Raw genomic sequence first — 23403 nt, 5'->3', positions numbered from 1 at the left:
AACTGCAAAACAAATGCTCTGAGTTCTCTAAGTGATCCTTTGAAAAAATCACAGCATACATGCAAAGGAACACAGTTTTTCTGTCCATCTGGCTGTGCTGCTGTTAGTGAAGAAAAGGGTTGGCGGTGCTTATGTGAATGTTTTGGGAATTCGTTGTAATTTAAAGTTCCTGTTTTTTACTTACTGCCTTTGGAAATCTATCGCAGTCTGCTGTTAGTAGAAGATAAAATTGTAAGTTGTGGCTGTGACAGATCAAGATAAGACAGCGAGTTTATTTTTTTGAGTTTAGCCACTGTGAAAAACAAAACTACTAATTTTGTTCATTTATTTGATGCTTTTTCTTTTTCTGCTTTTCTTTGGTTTAGTTTTTTGGGGTTTTTTTGGTTTGGTTTTTTATACTACTGTGAAGAATTAAAAGGAATTTTATTTCAATCTGAAGAATTGTTTCAGTACCACTATAGAAGTTACATATTCCCGTGGAAGAGTGGGAAGTTGTACATCAGTGTAGTGTATATAGATTTTTGAGCTGATATGGGGTTTTTTAGAGCTTTTACTGTTCATTACAGTGTTTTTTCTGCTCTCCAGTCGTAGAAAATGCCACATTTTCATTTTGGTCCAGACTCTATTTTATATATATATTTATATACACTAAAGTGAATTTATTTCCTTTACAGGTTCAAATGTGTACTTGAGAAGAGAGCTCATTTGTTGGGGAGACAGTGTGAAACTGCGTTATGGTAATAAACCTGAAGACTGCCCATACCTCTGGGCACACATGAAAAAATACACTGAAATCACTGCCAAGTATTTCCATGGTGTTCGTCTGGACAACTGTCACTCAACACCCATTCATGTAGCTGAGGTACGCAAAATTAAGCTTGTTTATTATAAAGCAGCTTCCTGTCTGTGAAAGAGATCCTACAGATGTCACAGCAACAGTGCAGGACTCAGGTGGCAGAGTTTAGGTGGGAATGAATCTTCATCGTAGCGTAAAAGCAAAGTTTCTTGTCTGATGTTCAGAGGTGGTTTCAGCTACGTTAAAAAGTAGCTATTGTATCTTTTACTTCTCTACTTTTGCTGAAATGCTGTGGATGTGGATGGACCTGGCTAACTTTTTCCCTCACCAGTATCCAGTATGTCAGTTTGAGCTGGAGTCTTTGCCAAGACTTGATTGAAAGTCTGACTGGTTTATTTTTTTGCCATATATATTTTGTCATTGCTAAATTAAACAGGAACTGGTTCACTTCACAGAATTTAAAAGCTGATAATCAACTCCTGCAAAAAGTTTAGTCTGGCAGGTGTATTGCTAAGACCAGGGCTTTTTGTTTCCCAGGGAGCTGACCACATCCAGAAGTTGTACTTGCCTAGTAAATTAGCTTTAAATAGATTTGGAATAGTGCAGCTTGTTAGCCCTTGCTCTTAACTTTGTAACAGAGCTTACCTGTATCTGGGAAGAGCTCTCAAAAACAAGTTGGTTTGCCCACACTAGTTGTAAGGAACTCCTAAATGCAGCCCTTTCAAATCTTCTGCCATTCTTTTGTTTAGTGTTACTATTTTTGGAGTGGTAACTGCAAAGGCTTAAAGTGCTTGAAGTGCTGCTTAGATTTTAGTTCAATTGGTATCTCTTTTTACACAGTCTTTGCTAGTGTATGTTTGAAGATATTGTTTTAAAACAAATTAGAGTGTTAGCCTAAAGTCTGCAGAAAAGTTTCTAGAATTACTTAATTCATAAGTAATACCTGTAAAATATAACCATGGTTTTCTGAAACCTCCATGTTATCAATGTTTTTAATGTGCTGCATATATGAATGATTTATTTCTGTTCTGTTAACATTTATGTTAATGTTTGTGTATACATAGCTGACAGTGGATGTCTTGCATTAAAAATGTATTATGATCTATAGGAGATGCTAGCAACAGCCAGATCAGTCAGACCTAATCTTTATGTGATAGCTGAACTCTTCACGGGCAGTGAGTACATTGACAATGTTTTTGTCAACCGCCTGGGAATTACCAGCCTGATTAGAGGTACAATAAGCAGTTGAAAATTATGTAGGATTGTCGTGTATGGTTTGGAGTTTTAAATGTGAAACTAACATTGGTATGCTTTTTTTATTTTTCTTACATATTCATGTTCTTTGCTTATGCAATTACCTTTTCTTCTTCATGTTCTGTTTAACTTCTTCTGTGTTGTATGCTAATTCTTGGTTTTGCTTATGTTTGTGTGTCCTCTTCTATGTAACAACTTGTTTCGTTCCTTAATTTTGGCTTTCTGTTTATCTTTGCTGCATGGCATTTTCCTATTGTCCAATCCCTGCCTAGCTTTGAAACTTGTCCTTTTTTGTATCTACCTTTCCCCTTTCTGTGGCTTTTTTGGCTGTGCTTTTTGCAGTACATGCTGGACACAGCTAGAAAATTGCGAGCCGATTTGTATGTAGTGGCTGAACTGTTCACAGGAAATGAGGAGCTGGACAATATCTTTGTGAATAGGCTGGGCATTACCTCCTTAATAAGAGGTAGGCTTGCTGCGTGTGTGGTCTCTTTCCAACGAGAGATTATAGTTTACATGCTTTTTCCAAGAAAGTTTTCTACCAGATTATGCATTTTAAATTTCATACTCCATATAATCAGAAGTATGGGTTCTGTATTGTGGCTTTTTTGATACTTGGCAAAAAATACAGTACTAGCCATAACATAAGAGAAGACCTCCTTTGTTAGTTTACAGAAGGTTAAATCTTTCACTCTTGGTCTAGTGAAGGAAAAAGGAGTTGTAGCACAGTTCTGCTATGTAAGTCCTGCATCATGTCTGATTTTTGTTGCATGAGTTTTTTAAAACCTGTGAGAAATAGTTTGATCTCTGCTTTTTTATCCTTTTCTTTCCATTAGCTTTCTTTTCCTTAATACGTTATAGTAAATTAAATATTCCAAGGCTGTGTTTCCACACTAGATAATATAGCTATATGTGTTTGATTTTATGATTGGACACACCAAAATAACTTCTAAATTCCACATTAACACCTTTGTGCATGCTGTCCTGTGTGGTAGTTATTGTTACGCAGACACTTAGGTATTGTGTTCTTTAGAGGCCATGACTGCCTACAATAGCCATGAGGAGGGGAGGTTGGTCTATCGCTTTGGAGGTGAGCCTGTCGGATCTTTCGTTCAGCCACGTCTGAGACCTTTGATGCCAGCTATTGCTCATGCACTGTTTATGGATATTACACATGACAACGAGTGTCCAATTCAGGTGAGCACCTAAACAAAACAGACAAAGTATTTTACCTTCAATGTTTTCTGAAGTGATGTTTCTGAACTGTGGGAGGGCTTGGTGTAATTTGGGTATCCTAAATAATATTTAGAGCAAATGCAATTCAGTTCAAGCTTTCATACACAGAAAAAAAATTTGTAACAATACCCTCTGACATTCAAGATTTAGTCTTTGAAGGGGAGAAGTATATAAAGTAACTAAATAAGCTGATTTGAGTCTTTCATCCAGCTGGTGGAAGTGGTTCTGTTTCTGCTTGTCGACTAGTTCTCCTAAGCTTGTTTACAGGCAGGAATGAGAGATGGTGGTGGGGACTGCTTATTTTGATGATTTTTCTGAAGTTTCTTTTCTTAGTTCATTTTTAGACTTTTTCTCCAAAAATTGTATTGTAATTGAGAAAGTGTTGACTATGGGTTTAGCACTTCTGTTAAATTGAGTGTATCTTCTGTATGCTGAATTGGGAGGATTGAATTTTCCTGGTTTCACTATTTATTGCCTATATATTTTTTGATGCAGCACCGATCAGCATATGATGCTCTTCCTAGTGCAATGATTGTTTCCATGGCATGCTGTGCCACAGGAAGTACCAAGGGCTATGATGAACTAGTACCACACCAGGTGCGTGTCTCCAGTTCAACTTCTAAGCTACCTTTAAAAATATCTTCTATTCTCATCCTAGAACACTTATTTTAATGTTCTTTCTTTGAAATTCCAAGCAGTTTGCTTTCTGGTATTACTTCAGATTGTGCAGCTTCATATGAAATTTTAATTTGTTACACAATTCAGACCTCAAGGTGTGGTAGTATTTATTTCCCAGAGTGGTTGATAATTGCTTAAATTTGTTTTTTTACAGATCTCTGTAGTATCTGAAGAGAGGTTTTATGCAAAATGGAATCCAGCAGCATATCTGTCCTCTGGTGAAGTTAATTTCCAAACAGGAATTCTGGCAGGAAGGCTGGCCATCAACCGGCTGCATCAAGAGCTTGGGGCTAAAGGCTTTAATCAGGCAAGAAGTGAGGGTAACACTGGGATTTCTTCATATGTGTGCTCTGAGTGAGCACAGTTGCAATGTTTTGTCTTTTCTAGGTGTATGTAGACCAAGTTGATGAAGATATAGTTGCAGTGACAAGACACTGCCCTAACACACACCAGTCTGTTGTGGCTGTGTGTCGAACTGCCTTCAGGGATCCCAAAACTTGTTTCTACAGTAAAGAAGTACCTGAAATGTGTATCCCAGGTAAACAGACTTTTTTCCAAGAGCTGTTGTCATGTACAAAACTTTGAAGTTACTCATGCTTTTTGACTTCAAGGATATGCACATGAAATCCATATGAGAACTCTCAGTATATAATGCTCCTTTTGGATGTACTAATATGTATGTCCCAAAAGTGGTTAAAGAACCAGTAACAGACTTGCTGTGCTTAGGGTTTTCAGAAACATTCATATTGAGAATATTCCTGCTGCAAGCTCCCCCTGAGGCTGTGGCGGGGGGTTTATGGTCTTGTTTGTGAACTAGTACTAACGAATAGTGAGATGGTTAATTGTACGGAGTTGGGGGGATTGCTGTTTGTTCTGTTATACTGAGGAAAAAGGTGAAAATTTTATCCTATTTGATTTCATTGCTGTTCAGCTTTCAAATATACATAGCTATTTTGTAGCTTGAAAAAATCTTAATAAGAACTCTATTGAATAAGTTAATGTAAAGACAATATGTATGCAGTGCATACATTATATTAATTAACTATGCAGAGTATTTGCTATACTTAAGAGTAGCATAGTGTAATGACTTCTATATAGTACCTGGAAGTGTTTCTGAAGAGAAGCTTTCCAAACTGACTTTTTAAATATACTCAGTTCTTTGAGTGCATGTGTGTGCTTGTTTTAAAATCAGTCACTTTATATTTTAAGATATTTACATGACTTGTATACCTTATGTCTGTTAATGACTTAAAAGGATAGAGAAAAATAGAATTTGTATATTAATAATAAATTTTTACCTGTTAAAGAGAAACCATTTGTAGCTGCAGTTTGGAAAGTCATCTAGCACAGTCTCCTAAAAGATAATAGGGAAACTAAGAAAGCTAGTGACCAGTAAAAGACAGGTTGATATGCTCTCATAATCTGATTTTATGATTAATTTATTATAAAATATTAAAAATTGCCATTTTAAATACAGTACGGCATGTGTGTAATGAATATTTATAGATATTTAAAATACTTGCCATTTTTCTGTTCTTCTGCTAACAGAGACTTGGATATTGAATACTCAGGGTTTTCATTTTAGCTTTCATTTCATAATTTCAAAAGAATCACTTTTTTCATTTCAAATATCCTAAGAACTGCAACATGGTTTAACTTTTTCTAGGAAAAATAGATGAAGTAGTACTTGAGGCAAGAACTATTGAGAGAAGTTCTAGTCCTTACAAAAAGGATCTACATTTCATAAATGGATTGCCTAATTTCACAATGGAACTCAGAGAGCATATCCAGGTAATTAGCCCCCTTCATCCGTGTTCCGATATAATATTTTTTTAATTTGTGGCATTTCATATTAGAAGAAAAGACAGTGAATTTCAGTTGCCAATTTGTTTTCTTTTTTAAGATAAAAGACAGTAAAATCATAAAGCAAGCTGGAACTGCTATAAAAGGGCCAAATGAATTTGTTCAGGAAATAGAATTTGAAAGATTAACACCAGGAAGTGTAATAGTATTCAGGTACGTTATCATAATTGCCATGTGGCTGTGTGAGTTTGAAGAGAGCGATAGGAGACTAGAAAATAGTTCTTCTAAGTGCTGTATTCTTATTTACAGAGTTAGTCTGGACCCCAAGGCACAAGAGGCTGTGGGGATACTCCGCAATCATTTGATCCAGTTCAACTCTCATTTTAAATCTGGGAGTCTTCCTGATGATCACTCTGCACCAATATTAAAAACACCATTTTCTTCGTAAGTATTCTTTAAGTTTCTGGCATGGAAGCAAGAGAGCTACTAGGGGAGCAGAGAATATTATGCACACCTGCTGAGGGATTGTTGAGTTTTGGTGGTGATGATACAGATGGATTTGTATTGTCAGGGTGCAATGAACACTCTTAGAGATCTTCTTATATGTGTAATACTAAGTGGGGCTAATACTGAAAAACTTCCCAGTTTGTGTAATTGCTGCCTAACTTGGACTTTCTAACATGGTCTGCTTCTCAGTGTTGGGGTGTGATTTTGTGCTTAATACTTTGTTTCTAAATAAACTCTGAAACATCTGAGAACATCTTGGAACACCTGAAAAATCAGGCTCCTAATTTCCAAGATTACTGAAAGAACTGTATATATTTTAGTATTTTAATTTAAGTCTGAAATGAGAATTGCTTGTGAAATCCTTTCCGTTTCCCTACTGATTTTTTGTGGGGGGGTTATGCTTCTATTTTCTCCCCTGTTTTTTCAGAATTGCATCTAAACTAACTTTGGCCGAACTAAATCAAGTGCTGTACAGATGTGAGGCAGAAGAACAGGAAGATGGTGGAGGCTGTTACAATATACCAAACTGGTCACCCCTAAAGTATGCAGGCCTCCAAGGTAATAGACTCAGCATTATTTTTTTCGTCAAATAAAAAAGCAAATGAGAACTGCTCAATCTAGATCACATCATAATGCTGTTGTTTTGCTGCTGCCATTGTTTGGTAAAAAAGGTAATTTTTTTCTGCTTGACCATGCTACTAATTGGTGGTGTATCCAGGAAATCTCAAACTAGAACAAAACCCTTCTCTCTCAATGCTTTGAAACTTAACACTGCAGCCTAGGATGTGTTTTAACTGCAGTGCCCTGACTTTAAAAGGAAAACAAATACACTTCCAGTGAAAAGTTGCAATAACCTAACCTACTAGATTACTGAGGAGTGTCCGTCATTTATCAAACATACAAATTCCATCATGCTGGTTATTTGCAATGATTCCTTTTAAGTTTCCAGGATTTATGCTGAGGAAACTAGGGTTGGATTATAGTTTAACTTGTTATGCAGATGGAGCGAAGCAGTCTGGTTAAAACATCTGTTGCTATGTGCTTTCTCCTCCTGAATTGTAATTGCTCTTTGTGATAATGATGTGTCTTTTAATAGAGAGTTGGGTTTGTATCTTCAGGGTTAATGTCAGTGATGGCAGACATTAGACCAAAGAATGATTTGGGTCATCCATTTTGTGATAATTTAAGATCTGGAGACTGGATGATTGATTATGTTAGTAATCGTCTGATTTCACGTGCTGGAACCTGTGCAGAAGTGAGTAAAAATACTTCTTTGGTAACTTTGGGGTTTTAAATTGCTAGTTTGTTTCATTTTCAATTACTGTTATTAATTATGTTAATTATTATGTTTAATTATTATGTTTTTAATTCAGACTGTCTATAACATATTTCCTGTCTAGACAATTTCTTCTAGTAGGTTAAACCACTATTATGTTTTTCTTCCCCCCCTTCAATCCTATTTAAGAATAGACTGCAAAAAGGGAAATGAAAAATAGATAGGGTATGAAGGTATTTTTAGCTCTTGCATGAAGGCTTGCAGGGGTCCCTCCTTGTTTTACTGCTCCTCAAACCAAAAATGAAGTTAGCAATATTTTTTTCCGTAGGTTTTGGGGTGGTTTTTGGGGGGTTTTTTTGTTTGTTTTTTGGGGTGGGGTTGTTTTTTGGTTTTTTGTGTTTTTTTTTTTGTTTTGTTTTGTTTTTGGTTTTTTTTTTTTTTTTGGTTCGTTGGTTGGTTGGTTGGTTTTTTTATGAAAGTACTTTTCAAGAGAGTGCCTAAATACTACTGCATACACGAGTATGATACAGTTACAGTCAGCCAAGCACTGGAAAGACAGGTATTTCTGAGATTCAAGTTTGGTTTATAGCCATATTACAGTGCAGTCCTTTTCATAGTTTCTTTTCCCACGTGAAAACTTTTCTATTTATTTCACGAGATGTGATTTTTGTTACCTAACAAATACAATAATAAAGGCTTTAATATTCTTACTTCATTTTATTCCTGAACTCAAGTCTAGTAATACAAAGCAGAAGAATGAATAAAGCAGTTTAATATATTGAAGTGAATGCTAGATCTGCCCTGAGAAACAGAGCTTTTCTAGAAAATAACTTAGTCTGATACTTGCCACATTTACTGCTCTGCAAAGATTACTGCTTTTTTTCTGTTTATTTTTGAGTTCTTAATTTGTAATGTCTCATTCTGTTTCAAAGACCTAAGTCATATGGAACTAAACTTTACACTTTTTCTGTTAGTGTAGTCTCATCATGTGATATTTTGGCAGGTGTGTTCTTCATCTGCAAGACTTAAATCTTTAGTGACTTGCTAGAAAGTTGTCATAATGTTATTTAGCAGGACTAGAAGGAAAGAAAAGTACTTTCCAGGTGTCAAATGTGTGGCAGTGATACAAGGATATGAAGCTCTAGAATCCTGAGTCCAAGACACAGACCTGCAGTCATTCACTAGTGGCTCTGCATAATTTAGCTCTGATAAATTTTTATTCCTGGTCTTAACTTCATCTCTTCAATCCTGTCTTTTTAGCAAAGCAAAACTTCCTTCCCATGCTTGGATAATAATGATGCCTTTTGAGTTGTGACTTTTCTTTGCTACCTAATCTTAATTACAGCTTCATGGTAGTTCATTTTTGGACTATTAGACTAGCAAAATATAGTCTCCTTCTATACTTCACACTTTGGCTCATTTAGTATAGACGCAATACACATTTTTCTCTACTACTCTTCTTAGAGTTCATGTCCTTTAGCTGAAAGTTCGGAGCAGAAGGGTACAGCATAACTGGAGTGTTATACATGTACGAAAACTGTAGAAATATGGATCCTGAAAGCACTGGCTTTTGAACTTGGGTGGATCAAGTTCTAATTCTGTTATTTTTTAATAGGTTGGTAAATGGTTGAAGGCCATGTTTGTGTACCTGAAGAGAATTCCTCGTTACCTCATCCCATGTTACTTTGATGCCATTCTAGTGGGAGCATACACAACTCTTCTGGATGTGGCATGGCAGCAGATGTCAAGGTATGCTTGGCCTTTTTATCAGAGTGATAAAGACATCTGTGTATATTGAAACCTTTTGGCTTCTATCTACCGAAGAATAATTTGAATTTGTAATTTGAATCTTTTCATACTCCTCTAATGTGAAAGCGTACAGTTGGTAGAGAACTGTCAAATCCATCTTCTAACAGTGCTGGTTTGGAAGACTGAGAGTTTAGATACTCTCCAGGGTTTCAGTTTATGACTACTGTTGGCATTGAGCAGTAGGAGGAGGAAACCCTAAGCCAGAGTCTTTTCAGCCAGACTTTGGAAGCTTTTTTTTTTCCCTATAATTTTGGTACCAATGCAATGATACCGTGAAGTTCAGGTAACTAAGAAAATACCAGATTGTATTTGATGCTGGTGCTTTGTTCAACACTTTTCCATTATTACTCCCCATTATCTGAGCACTCTGCTTACTTTTTGACATAACTGTTTAATTTTCAGTCTTCTTTTTTCTTGCAAAGAAAAGGGAGATTCATTTTGTGGAGACTTTATTCTAGCTATGAATATGCTGAGCAAGTTGGTATTGTTTTGTAAAAACAGGGACATTGAAATGGGAATAGAATTTGGTATGGCTGTGAAATCATGGAATGTATATATACATATATATTCTTTTTTCTTATATTTTATGAAAAAGTGTTTGGAGATCAACTAGTCAGGAATGGAGATGGATTATTTTAAGCAATGCCTTAATAGATTTTTTGATTTGCATTTTTTGTATTATATGTAAAAATATGATCTTTAAAAATACTGACTAGGTTTGACAAACTTTTGTTCATAGTAAAATATTTTTTATTGTATTTTAGAAGTCTTAGGTCTGTGCATAGGCATTGACTAAACCAAAACAACTTTTTTTTAACTTTTCTAGAAATACATGTTATAAACACTTCCATTGGCATTAATCAATTAAGATTTGCTCTTAACATTGGACGGCCCTTTTAGGAAAATGAATGATTTACAGATTAAATCTTAGATAAAAAATCAGTTAATGTGAAATACTAGAATTAATTTGTTGCTAGTTTTTTATATTGCTTACATATAATGCTTGTCATAACCTTCAGTAAACAGAAAAAAGTACATTTTATAGACTGCTATTGTTGAATACAAAGTTATTTTAATTTAATTATGTTGAATTACAGCTTTGTGCAGAATGGATCAACGTTTGTTAAACACCTTTCCTTGGGTTCAATCCAGTTATGTGGGATAGGAAAATACTCTTGTCTGCCAGATCTGTCTCCTTCCTTACATGATGTTCCCTATAGGCTGAATGAGATTACAAATGAGAAAGAACAATGTTGTGTTTCCTTAGCAGCTGGTAAGTGAGAACAACCTTTAAAAAAGAAGTCTTCCAAAGCAGCTAAACTGGTTTTAGTAACTATATTCATTTTTTCTGCATCATGTTTGCAAGCCATATATCAGAAGCTATCTATAAAATGTAGTGATTTCACTCATTTTTGCCTTGTGTTTAAGGTAAAGATTCATTGATGTTAAAAGTATGAGAGTTTTCTCTAGTAGTACTCATGAGGGTTGGGAGAGAGAGCTTTATGTATAAATGCTCTATTTAGAGACATTTTTTGCTGTATTTATTGATACCATAAATAGAGAGCTACAAAAATGATGTTTTCCTTTCCAGAAGACTTGCCTGAGATGAGTATACTTGTCATAAGGGGTTTAAGTTTATCTTTTATAAATGTGAATTTAAAAAGTAAATTGTAATGGAGTAACGAGAGTGAATTTATGATTTCCAAGTACCAGAAGAACTCCTGATCTATCTCCAAAAGGAAAGAGCATAAAAGCAGTCAGCAAGAAGTATTTATACCTCCAAATGTTCTGCCAGCATCTGGCAATCTTCCTATGGGTATTTGTCTATGCCCAAAGTATTATCTTCTGTGGCACAGAATGAATTTATTTTGGTTCTGAGTTGGCTCATTCCTTTTCTGAAGCCATGGAAACTTTTAAATGTCCACAGATACAGTGGCATCTCAGTGGAGTGCTTTTCTTTTTGCCATCACTCTTGTGTAGCTTTATTGCTTTTAGTTTCTGGATTTTAATGACATTCCATTTGCCTGCTTTAGTGTTACCTAGAAGCACAGTGGCACAGTGTTCCCTTAAACTGGTCATAAAGATTAACTGTACTGAAGGGTTTGGTTTTAAATATTCCTTTCACCTATTCACTGGTAGTTGTGCCAGAGATTTTTAAATTGTACACAGATTATCGTTCTTAAGTGCTGCTGCCATGTACTATTAATTTGCAGAGATGTGGAGGCCATATTTGAGAATTAGCAAATACTTTGTTAAAGTAAGTGATAAAAGTGAAATGTTGTTCTACCAAGCATGCACAGGAGACTGCTGGTTTGAAACTTTATCATGTGGAATTTCTGTTTAATAAATCATAAAAGGAAACAAATGGAAGAAAAGACAAGTATGGACCTTACTGTTTTTAACTGTTATGCCTCATCAGTTAGAATCATTCCTAAAGCTATATGTTATAATGTCTGCTGTAAAATGTAGTTCTATAAACTGCTGGAAAAGAGAAGCAGGATGTCCTTCATGGTGTCTGAGAACAGTCTCATCCCCTTTATGCTGCTGAGATGCCACAACTCTCATACATAAACTCTTGCCAACAAAGTGTTACCATCTTGTCATGGTTCTAGTTTTTTTTCTGTTTCTTTCAATTAACTTTTGGTTAAGTTGCCAGATGGTTTAATAAAAATTAAAATGTCACTGTTACTGCGATGAGAAATGCTTTTGTGTGATCTTGAAATTCTAGAAGGCATTGTTCTAGAATAAGGTGTATTTAATTCTGTCAAGAACTTGGTCTAGGAGGTAGTCTGTCTGAAATATTTTAATCTTGGAAAAAGTTATAAATTAGGATATATTTTTTACTTCTGGTTATTTTATACATGTGTGCTGGGAGATTTCTGCTATATTGATTAATTAGATGAATAATGACATTGCTTTTCAGGTTTACCTCACTTTTCCTCTGGAATTTTTCGTTCGTGGGGAAGGGATACTTTTATTGCACTAAGAGGTCTAATGTTAGTTACTGGGCGCTATCTAGAAGCAAGGTAAGACTGGCCTAGCCTTGGTTCTTGTTGGCTTTGTAGGCAGTGAGGAAAAAGCAGTGCTCTCAAAACCTGAGCTGATGCACAAGCTGTTCGAAACAGTTGATGTGCGGTATAAAACTTCAATGGCACTAGACATATTTGGGAGCTCCCTCTAAGTGGAATTAAAAATACTGCTCAAACACTTTTTTGCCATCTTAGCAGTGACACAAAGCTGATGTTCTACAGAGATAAGGTAGTTTTAACCCCAGCACCGCTACTATTTGTCCTTGAACAAAGTGACTGTTTCACTAGTACTTAACATCATTGTTGCTGAGCAATATTTTCAGAATTATTCATGTAAAATTTTGAAGTAGCAAAATACTGTTTTAATCAGAAAGGCATGAATGCAGGTGTGTCATGATTTTTTTGTAATTGCTAGTATTTGTCTGTTGATACTAGAAATCAGCTAGTTGCATTGTTGCAATCTGGTAGCTATAAATATTCAACCTCATAAATGAGCCATACATAAGCCAGATGAATTTGATATTTTCATTAATATTAATTTGAATGGAGCTTGGCACATAATAGAAACATAAAAATTAGTTGGTGTAAATCAGCATGTATTTCTGCTGTTGTACATTTGGCCAACTGTTAGCTTTTTCATGCAGAGAGATCTGCAGTCAACTAGGATGTTTATTTTGCCTTTTAGAGCTAGTTGGAATCCATGTTTTCTGCAAGGTATGAGCAATGGTTCTCAAATGAAACCTCTCATAACCACAGTTGCTCTCACCTCTCTGTATCTTAATAGAAATTTCCCATCTACTCCTGCCCTCTGTCCCCATTCCACCCCACCCATCAGACTGGATACCAGGGTAATCATATACAAGGTCAATAAAAGCCTTCCCTGTGACCTCAGTGGGATTTGGATTTAGGTCCATATCACTAACTATTAAAAAGCAAATTATCTTTTCCTTATAATGGATGATGTATGTTTTGTGCAAACTGATTTTATTGTATTCATGTTGAGGAATTTGTTAGGGAATGGGTGGTTTTTTATTGTAAAGGGAGTTCATGCTAAACTGAATATTTGTAGCTTTCAACAGCAAACTTTTGGTATCTGTCTTTAAAATCCTGTTTGTCGTCTTGCTATTAACGTAACCCTATATGCTTTGTATTTCATACTTGGTCCAATGAAGGCCTTGAAGGCAACTTAGTCAAGACTGTGGTTTTCTTTTGTTCTAGAAACATCATTTTAGCATTTGCTGGGACTTTAAGACATGGTCTCATTCCCAATCTGCTCGGCGGGGGGACACATGCCAGATACAACTGTCGTGATGCTGTGTGGTGGTGGCTTCATTGTATCCAGGAGTACTGTAAAATTGTTCCCAATGGATTAGACATTCTCAGGTGTCCTGTTTCTAGAATGTACCCAAGGGATGACTCTTCTCCTCAGCCTGCAGGCACTGTGGTAAAAATTCTTCTAATTTAACTACTGAAGAAACTATAATGTTTTAATGAAAAGATGTAATTTTTTCTAGCTACAAGAACCTGTTTCTATCTGTTGTTTATGGTGAAATTTGATTATAGCGCAAGAATTCCATATTTTAGGCACTTCTTGCATCACCTGATTAGACAAAGTGCAAGGTGGAAAAAAATTCTATAAGTTTCTAATCTTTTTGTTGCTCTTTGTCTTGTATAAAACTTTTCATATAAACATTTTTTCAATGTATTGCCAGGGATGCTACTTGAAGATTTTTGATGGTTTGGGAGGTTTTTCGGAATATCTTATAAACTATAGGTTTAAGAAATGCTTTCTACTTGTTTTTCATCTTGCCTTTCACATGTCATCCAAACATGTAATGAATCTAGGATCAGCCACTTTATGAAGTAATACAGGAAGCAATGCAACGACATATGGAAGGCATAAATTTCCGGGAAAGGAATGCTGGTCCTCAGATTGATGAAAAAATGAGAGATGAAGGTAACAAACACAGAACACTTGGTGTGTGAAACAGAAGTTAATGAGTAAATTTTTTATTTCCTTTTCCTCTTATTTCTGCTTTCTATTGAGCATATTTTTTTGAATGATTTTATCTTTATTGTACCTAAAACTATATTACTTTAATATTTCTAAAGTGCCTAAATAATAGTTTATTATTAGCAACTGGTCATATGTTATTGTACAATTTATCTTTAAAATTTCACTTAAAGTACAGTTGCCTTCAGAAACCTTCCTCAGGTCTCTTGTTGAAAGGTCTTTTTCTTTATTAGGATGTTTGGGTTGGGGGTGTGGGTAGTTGGGGTTTTGTTTTTTCTTAAAAATGAACTTAACAGCCAATATCCTTTCTTGCCAGGTTTTAATGTAACTGCAGGCGTTGACCATGAAACTGGCTTTGTCTTTGGAGGGAACCGCTTCAATTGTGGCACTTGGATGGATAAAATGGGAGAGAGCGACAAAGCTCACAACAGAGGAATTCCAGCTACTCCGAGGTATGAAGGAAAGCTGGGCTTTAGCCAGGAAGAGGGGGGGGTGGTGGGGTTTAATTCTTTTTTTAGCTTAAATTCTTCGGCAGAACCACTGTGAGTTCTATTGACACGTCTGAGAGGTTATCTCTCAAATGTTCTAAATGTTTCTACCGATTAAAGTGTTAATGGAATTTTTTTCTTTGTGCTGATTCGAAGTCAAAAGCTGTGTTCCTGGGCAGATAAAGTCCGTGGCTTTTGTCACAGTCTTAGCTCCATGCCAGGAGTTGACTTCTGAATACAAGTAGTTAAATGTAATTTAGGAAATACCGTATACTTGCTGTACTAGCAGTACTTTGTTATTCAGGCTTCTTATATAAGTTACATATTGATAATTGTGGTGTTTGAATACGTTTTAGTTTTGAATTCAAAAATATTTACATCTTCATTTTTAGAGTTGAGATTAAGGATTTTGAAATAGGCTCTTTATTACGTGCTAGCAAACTGCTGCAAGCATCCTTGCTTGAATTTAGTACAGTATTAGTTTCAAATCAATTGCCATCCATGGGTGAGAATTGAGGAAAATGTTACCTTGCTTGAGAATTCCAGCATTTTAATTGGGAGCCAAGAAAGATTGAGGTGCTTTTTGAAAGAGATTGAGTTGGTGATATGAGAGAGAAAATTCCATCCAGTAGACAGTAAAGCTGAATGTGATGCAATATGAAATATTTGCATATATTGATTAGATGAATATTACCTGAAAAAAGAAGCAAGTCCAAGAAGTGCATTTGGTTCTTATTTTATTCCCTCACTTTTGACTTCAGTAATCTCTTATGGTGGAACTTCTACCTAAGTTACAGAAGTGTATGTGCAGTTGAGAAAATTCATATTGAACACAGTTCAATCAGAGGACTACATTTGGGGTTGATCCTTTTTCCATGTTCTTAATCACTGGTATAAAATTATCTTCTGTTTGTGCTAATTAGCTGGCTATGATAATACTACTTTAAATAAGGCTGCTGGACAGAAAAAAGGTATTTGCTACCCAGTTTACAAGCAAGTTCTTTCCCTGACTGAGAAATCGGGGAATAGTAGGAAAATAAAAAAAAAAAAAGAAATTGTCTAAATAAGATACTTACGAATCTAAATTTTTCAGTTACTCATGGAACTTTAATAGCCTACTTGAAGTAAATGATGAGGTTTTTTATCGTTGTTATTTTAGAGATGGCTCTGCTGTGGAAATTGTTGGCCTGTGCAAGTCGACTGTTCGCTGGTTAATGGATTTATCTGGAAAAAACATATTTCCATTCCATGGAGTCACTGTACAAAGACATGGTAAAAACAGGAACATCTCATAATTGTATTACTGCACTATAAAAATAACTAAAGCAATGAAATAGTGACCGTGTAACCTCAGAAGTTTTAGGGGTAAAAGGGCAAAAACTTGAGAATGTATCTTGTATGATCAAAACCCTTTTGTTACTATAAAAATTTATTAGAAGTTTATAATGTCTTCTCAACATTTGAAATAGTTTGTTCAGTGGATTACAAAGGAATTTCAGAGCCTGAATACCTTTTCTCAAAATCATTATAACTGATAAGGTTACTGTGTGTTATGATGATTGTATCATTTGCCATAAGAATACAAAGTAAAATAATGCAGGACAGTTCTTTGTTTTCTCTTTCTGTCCCTCCCCCAATATTCATAACACAGAAAACCCATTGCTGGGAATATTTACATAAATATCATTGGAAGTCCCTTATGGTTTGGAGGAACTAACCTTCTAATCACAAAGTTACTTTAAGCTTTGCTAGCTCAAGTGAAAATATGCCCTGTGGAGACTCCGACGTTGGATTAGTCTCACTAGAAATTTCAGTGAGCTATTGCTCCTGTGATCTGTACAATTGGCCTAAATGTAGGGAATTACAAACTGAGAGAGTGATCCTAGGTCTGCTCCTGTTATATGAAGTGTCAGAAATTCAAGAAGCATACTTCTGCTGTTGTCACTGTGGCTGATTGCAGAAAATTAAAACTGTGTAACATCTTGCAGGAAAGGAGGAGATTATCACGTATGATGAGTGGGACAGGAAAATTCAAGGACACTTTGAAAGGCTGTTCTTTGTCTCTGAGAATCCAGCAGATCCTAATGAAAAACATCCAGATCTTGTACACAAACGTGGCATTTATAAGGACAGCTATGGTGCTTCGAGTCCATGGTGTGATTACCAACTCAGGCCAAATTTTCCAATAGCAATGGTTGTGGTAAGTGTGGGGATGTGGGAGGAGGGCTTTGCACTTAAATGCAAGCTTAGTTCAGTTATAATGAACAATTTAAGGTCCATCTGCATGGCACTCTATCAGGAACATACATTGCTTGGAATAACTTTTTGAAAGCAACTTTGTTTCCATGCTTTTATTATTCATCCATCTTGGACTATCTCCTAAAAATGTATCAAGACAGGACCTGCCAATTTGCTGTGTTCACTGTATCCAGAATATCTTTTGTGGCTAGGTTTGGGAGGATGCTTTTCCCATCAAATTGGCCTAAAAGGATGGATTCTTTGTCTTTGTTGGATTTGAAAGAGCTTCAGTAATAATATTTGGCAAGGGTATATAAAATAAAATCAAAATTGAAAAGAGCACTGGATACCTTCTGTTTTCTTGCTTACTCTGACTTTTAGGTTCCAGAAGTTGATTCAGTAACACAAAACTCAGGCTTTTTGTTATCTTCTGCATTTATATATGCACAGAGATCATTCATTAAATCTTTATTATTTTATTAGGCCCCTGAGTTGTTTACACCTGAGAGAGCTTGGAAAGCTCTGCAGATAGCAGAGGAAAAGCTTCTTGGTCCATTAGGCATGAAAACCTTAGACCCAGAGTAAGTACAGTAGAGATAAGATCAAGTGGTAATTCCTAAAGATGATAAACACAACAGTAGAAATTATTTAATGTGGGGCAGGGGTGGTGGTGATGGTGTGAAATCTTCATTTATACTGATGAAATAAGGCTGCAGGAAATACTTCCAGAAAAATTGTTTTGCTGTTCTGGAAGTCCATGCAATTGATTTCTTTTGTAAGCAGTGGCTGGGTGGTTTTGGGTGCCTCACAGTAAGCAAGTCAAATTTGGTATCATAACAAAGGTGTTGAATTCGCATCTTGGGTCATACAGTGTTCAACAGAGTGTACAGTACTGCACTTTGAGTAAAAGTAAAAGGGTAAAATTATGACTCTTAAGTCCTTTCAAGAAGTCGACTATTTTCTTACAAATTTAAACTTTATTTGGAATTCCACTGTCATGTAAAGTGCAGAACCTGGTGGAGACCTCCCTAACTTAACCATCAATAAATGTAGATGACAAGTCTTTTGGTTAATTTCTGTTTTCCTTTTCTGCGTATCATTTTTAATTAAGACTTTGTTTGCATAATACATTTTTTTGTTTCTTGCAGTGATATGGTGTACTGTGGAGTCTATGATAATGCTCTTGACAATGACAACTACAACATATCCAGAGGGTTTAATTATCACCAAGGACCTGTAAGAGCTACTTCCTTCAATTTTAGAAAAAGTGTAGTCATTTTTTCAGATCAACTGCTTTGATAATCATCTCTTTTTATTCTTTGTTTAGGAATGGCTGTGGCCAATTGGATATTTTCTTCGTGCCAAACTGTATTTCTCTAGGTTGATTGGTCCAGAGATATATGCAAAAACTGTAGTTACGATTAAGAATCTTCTTTCTCGCCACTATGTTCATCTTGAAAGGTAAGGTAACAACAAACACAGATTCAGAATATTCAAAATACCAAGCTAGTGATAGCCACCGTAAATCTACTGTATAAACAGGATCTCTTTTCTAGATAGGAAGTTGACTGCTATATGTGCAATTGCAGATCTCAAGTCAGGTTTCAAATACAGGTGAGATCTAGTGCTTTTTACAGACTGCAGAATTCCTAATACTTATCCATACAAAGACTGGGTGAAATAAACCTTACATAAAAATTAGGATCTTATTTCATGTAAGAAATTTCAGAAAAAAAATGTCAGTGAGTTGTTTTTAAAAAAAAAATTAAAATTTTTTAAAAAAACTTCATAAAACATAATAGTTAAAGGGCAAGTAGTGACAGATTTAAATTGCAGCAGATAAAATGATGTAAAATAATGTTAGGATTTATTGTGTTCTATGTGAGGAAATTAAGATTCTGAAGCTGTCATACTAATAACCTTGATTTTCTAAGGAGACAGAGGAACGTGCATTTTGAGTTTTCCCTCAAACCAAGCCACCAAGTCCACACATTGTTTTTCCTCTTTTGCCATCTATTTTACCTAATAAGCATTTGAGACAAACTAAAATAAACAAAACACCTTGCCCTTGATACCTCTTCCATATAATCTGTTCTGCAGCACACAAACGTTTACTTGTACCCAAAAGAGTAATTCAGGACTCATGACAAAAAAGTTTGTCTGACCACACAAGGAAGAAAAAAGGATTTGCAAGGCAACGTTTTGCCTTGTGGTTTCTTGACCAAGTCTCTTGTTTGATAGTATCAGAAAAAACCTGCAGTTTGGTAACACTCTTTGCTTCTTTCTGTGTTATTAAAGTAGTGTACTTTTTTTAAATTCTGTTTTGATACTTTGTTTCTGTACAGAACGAATAGTGTAGCAACAGGCATTGTTTTTATTTTTGTGTGTTAGTTTGTGGGGGGGGTTTGTTCCTAAGGAGGAAAACAAGGTTTGTGTAATCATGCTGTCTTCCAGCCCTGGTCACTTTTTAGCGCCATAATCAATTTCAAGTGTAGTTTGAACACCATTGTTATCTCTTCTTCCAAATGCAAAACTACCGGAGTGAGAAACAGGAGCAGCACACCGGTTGTGTAAGTTTAGTTATTATTAGTAGCAGAGAGTCTGCTTTAAAGAAGAAACACTTACACTACAGTTAACAACTGCAGGTGAAAAAAATACTAGATCTCAATTATCAAAGGATATACTGTGCTTGTAGGAGAGCAGACCTTTAGTCAAGCTTTTCAGTTTCCTACTGAGTTTATCTTCCAAAAGGCTTTAAAATGAAATGTTCTTTTTATTTTGATCTATGATTTAACAACCATACTCACTTGTGTTTTCTTTTATCAGATCATCCTGGAAAGGGCTTCCAGAGCTAACCAATGAGAATGGGCAGTATTGTCCTTTCAGCTGTGAAACTCAGGCCTGGTCGATTGGTGTTATCCTTGAAATTCTTTATGACTTGTAAAAGTTTATTTTGATAGATTTGATGAAACTTATGTGGTCTTACTACTGGGCATAAATGAACACTTGTCTTACACTGCAAGGGAAATTATCTGTTCTGCACAATCACTTAAGCTGTGTCCTGACTTCCAGAGATGCTGAATGCCAGCAGCTTCTGTGCCCTATCACTTTGTGGGGCTTAGGTTTTTCGAAAATCAGGGCATGACAATAAAATAAAACTGCAGTGCACACTTGATGCAGAAACTTTTAGTAAGGAGGAATTTTAAGAATATGCACAAACTTAATTTTAAGTAGCTTTGGTTTTTTAGTTTTTTCAAAACAAAATCATGATGTATCGAAGTACGTTTGCTCCTTCCTGAGCTAAAAAAAAGTAGCACAGCTCTTACGTTTTTTTTTCTTTGTCTCTTAAAGAGTAAATGGATGTTTTTGCAAATGCATGCTTAAGGGGGAGTAGACTAACCTCTAGCTTTCTGAGTTTGGTATGCTTTGTGCTCTAGCACCATGCATTAAAGAAGGCATAATGTTATCTCTCCATTGAACTGTATAATGGAGATGTTTTTGTTTGTGTTCAATTGAACACTCCACTAAGCAACCACAGAAATAAAGTGCATGAACACTGTAATAAATCAAACTTTGAAGTTATACGTAAACTTTTGAAAACTTTACTTTGAGAGTTAGCTCAAGCAATAATGAGGTAACATCCAATGTTTATCTGTCTTTAGAATTATTTAAATACCATGAGCCATATAGCAAACCTATTTTTTAATTTCTATCTGGTATTCACCATGGGTAATTCATAGGAAGTGTGCATACAACGCACAACCTATATGTTAGGGAAGGCCAATGTGCTTAACTGCTTATTAAATTAATTTATTGAAGAGATAGAAGGGCTCAGGTGATCCTTTCTTGGGAAAATCCTCGCTCTATTAATCAGGTGGAAATGCTTAACACAATGGAAAGACATAGTAGCCTACTATCAGAGAGGAGAATATGGGGCTTCTGGGCCTTTTGAAATTGCACCAATAACAATAAGCATGCTACCTCTGTGTGGTGTCCTTTGGGAACAAATCCAGTGAACATGATGCAAAATGTGTTTTTTTCATATTTGGATGCCTGCATGTCCTTATTAAGTTCAGGGTTCACAAACTGAGGAGAGCAGTTGGTAATTCTCAGCTCTTCATACAATATTTCCATCATAGTGCAATAAACAGGCAGAGTATGGTTGAGAGCACTTCCCACATCACAAGGTAGAAAAGCAAAAGCACTATTTCTTAATGTTAGACAACATATGCTGAAAAAATAAATACAGGATGTAATTATAATGCACTAAAACACATAGATCAAGATTGTATTGTATCTGTATTTTAAAGTTTCTGTATTCTGTCTAAAGTACAGTGCACACATGCTGTCTTGTTCAGGGAGATGTATTTCAGGTAAATACTGTAACGGCAAGTTAACAGGTTCAAGAGATGAATTGTAAGCAGTGGCTATACTCATCTACTATTTGTTTGAAAGGTTAATAAGGATTTTAACTCCCTTGCTGAAGTGTTCAGTCCTTAGAAGTTAGGGATAGGTAACGTCTATATTATACCTGAACTTTTGAGCTGCAGTACATGGGTTGGGATTTTTTTATTTTCTCAACACAATGCATAAGGAATGTCATTTGATCAAAAATGTTACTGAAATGTCAGCTACAGATTATTTTTTTAATGTGCAAGAGGCATAGAAAGTATTTTTCATACTGCACTGAACGTTCCAAAATTCTTGATAATTATATTGAGGTTTATGTCCTATTGTTTCACTAGCTTTACTGTTTTCCTGGATACCTATTTCTTGTTTATTATTTCAAGGTATGTTTTATGGCTCCTGTGGCTTAGAAAACAGGTACAAAATGGCAGAAAATAATTTGTTCTTACTTCATGAAAACATTTTAAAATTGGAAGTGAAGCTTAAGAGCTATGACTGTTGAAGATTTCCACCAGGTGTCAAAATTATATTCATTGGCAATAACACTCTTTAAGTGTTGGGAAAAAAAAAGAGAAATTTTTCATCAAAACCTTCCTATGCTATGTACAGATTGCTTTCCAGTTTTGCAACCTGCACTGCTGATAGGGACTGCATATTTGTCACTGCTAGGGTTTTTTTCTAATTTAATTGTAAAATTTTAAAGATAAATCACCACTGTGTACACAAAAATACATATGTATGAAACTTCTAAACATGCCCATTTATAATGTTGCTTATGCTCTGATTAGTTGAGCATAGTTTTAGTGATAAATATTTTAAATAGGGAAAAAATACGTATTGGTTGACTTTGCTGTTAAGTAGCAACGAAAGTAAGATTTAAGGTTATTAACTTTCTTGGGGGGTGGTGGTTTATTGGTTTTGGGGTGTTTCTTTTTTATTTTTTTCTCAAAAAGCTACTCAACACTTTGTCAAGCCAGACAGTTTAAAAATTAAGAAGGAAGAAAAAGTTAAATCTAACATAAAATGAGCTGATACCCATATAGATCAAGTCATTATCCCCTAAAAAAAGCTGACTTGCATTGACTGATACTGAGCTGTAGCATTATCCTTTATATCCTATAATCAAAAATTTCTAGTAATGCAAACTTACAATTGGTAAAATAGAAATAAACTAAATAACTCAGTAAGAACTGTGTATCCATTGTGTTCCAGTTGGTGCTTCTTGATCTATATTGTATTACTAATTATTTTTCCTCCCAATTGAAATAATTTTAACTGTTATGAATGTTCACACAGTTAATAGCTCTTGATTTATTCAAAGATGATTAACTTGAGAATTCAAGTAAACTTATGTATCATTCTCACACTGCATGTTGTAATGTAAAATGGAAACATGAGCTTTACATGTCTGTCTATCACAGCAACAACTGATTTTAGAAAATGTCATTATTCCTCTCTGAAATGCACAAAATAAAACTATTTAATTCAAAGTTAACATTTTCTTGTGGTTGTTTTTTAAAAAAAGTCAAACTTTGCAGCCAGTGTTCACTTCTTGTGATTTTACATACAGGGGAGAGGTTGTTAACTCCTCAGGTTAAATATTAAAGTGCTAATAAGATTTATTACAAAAACGACAACAGAAAAAAAGCATAAACTTGAGATTCTTATGTTGGTGTCAATGTCAGCTCTCCTAGCTGGGTTTGAGTGGGTTTGGGCTAGCAGACCTTCTGCTATGAATGCTTATATAATTTAGGTAATAGGATTGCAAATTCACCAAAACAAGTCTTGATTAACTGATTTACAGATACCCAAGTGATACAGTGATTAACTTCTGGAGTAAAATTCTTATCACTATGGAGAAGGCATTT

At 35.3% G+C, this 23403-nt stretch overlaps 1 protein-coding gene across 4 annotated transcripts in view; it reads left to right on the top strand.

Moving 5' to 3' along the window:
* The window catches only part of AGL (amylo-alpha-1, 6-glucosidase, 4-alpha-glucanotransferase), a 35747-nt gene extending 12733 nt beyond the window's left edge, over positions 1–23014 (top strand). For 3 of the 4 annotated variants that reach the window (XM_066192378.1, XM_066192379.1, XM_066192376.1), the window contains exons 12-34: positions 675–862; positions 2393–2516; positions 3084–3247; positions 3782–3883; positions 4119–4271; positions 4352–4502; positions 5631–5755; positions 5868–5980; positions 6077–6211; positions 6702–6832; positions 7393–7529; positions 9166–9299; positions 10457–10632; positions 12283–12385; positions 13607–13832; positions 14234–14345; positions 14719–14854; positions 16050–16162; positions 16879–17090; positions 17612–17709; positions 18277–18364; positions 18456–18589; positions 19955–23014. In XM_066192378.1, coding sequence (XP_066048475.1) covers positions 675–862; positions 2393–2516; positions 3084–3247; positions 3782–3883; positions 4119–4271; positions 4352–4502; positions 5631–5755; positions 5868–5980; positions 6077–6211; positions 6702–6832; positions 7393–7529; positions 9166–9299; positions 10457–10632; positions 12283–12385; positions 13607–13832; positions 14234–14345; positions 14719–14854; positions 16050–16162; positions 16879–17090; positions 17612–17709; positions 18277–18364; positions 18456–18589; positions 19955–20072 — 3173 coding nt within the window. In that variant the 3' untranslated portion in view covers positions 20073–23014. Of the gene's footprint in view, positions 1–674; positions 863–1904; positions 2029–2392; positions 2517–3083; positions 3248–3781; positions 3884–4118; positions 4272–4351; positions 4503–5630; positions 5756–5867; positions 5981–6076; positions 6212–6701; positions 6833–7392; positions 7530–9165; positions 9300–10456; positions 10633–12282; positions 12386–13606; positions 13833–14233; positions 14346–14718; positions 14855–16049; positions 16163–16878; positions 17091–17611; positions 17710–18276; positions 18365–18455; positions 18590–19954 lie in introns of all 4 variants that reach the window. The other variant, XM_066192380.1, reaches the window with a different exon arrangement.
* The last annotated feature ends 389 nt before the right edge of the window (positions 23015–23403 follow it).

Source organism: Chamaea fasciata, unplaced genomic scaffold, assembly GCF_029207755.1.
Source record: "Chamaea fasciata isolate MVZ Bird 193981 ecotype frontalis unplaced genomic scaffold, bChaFas1.0.hap1 SCAF_10, whole genome shotgun sequence".
NCBI lineage: Eukaryota > Metazoa > Chordata > Aves > Passeriformes > Sylviidae > Chamaea > Chamaea fasciata.
This window is presented reverse-complemented; position numbering and strand designations above follow the sequence as displayed.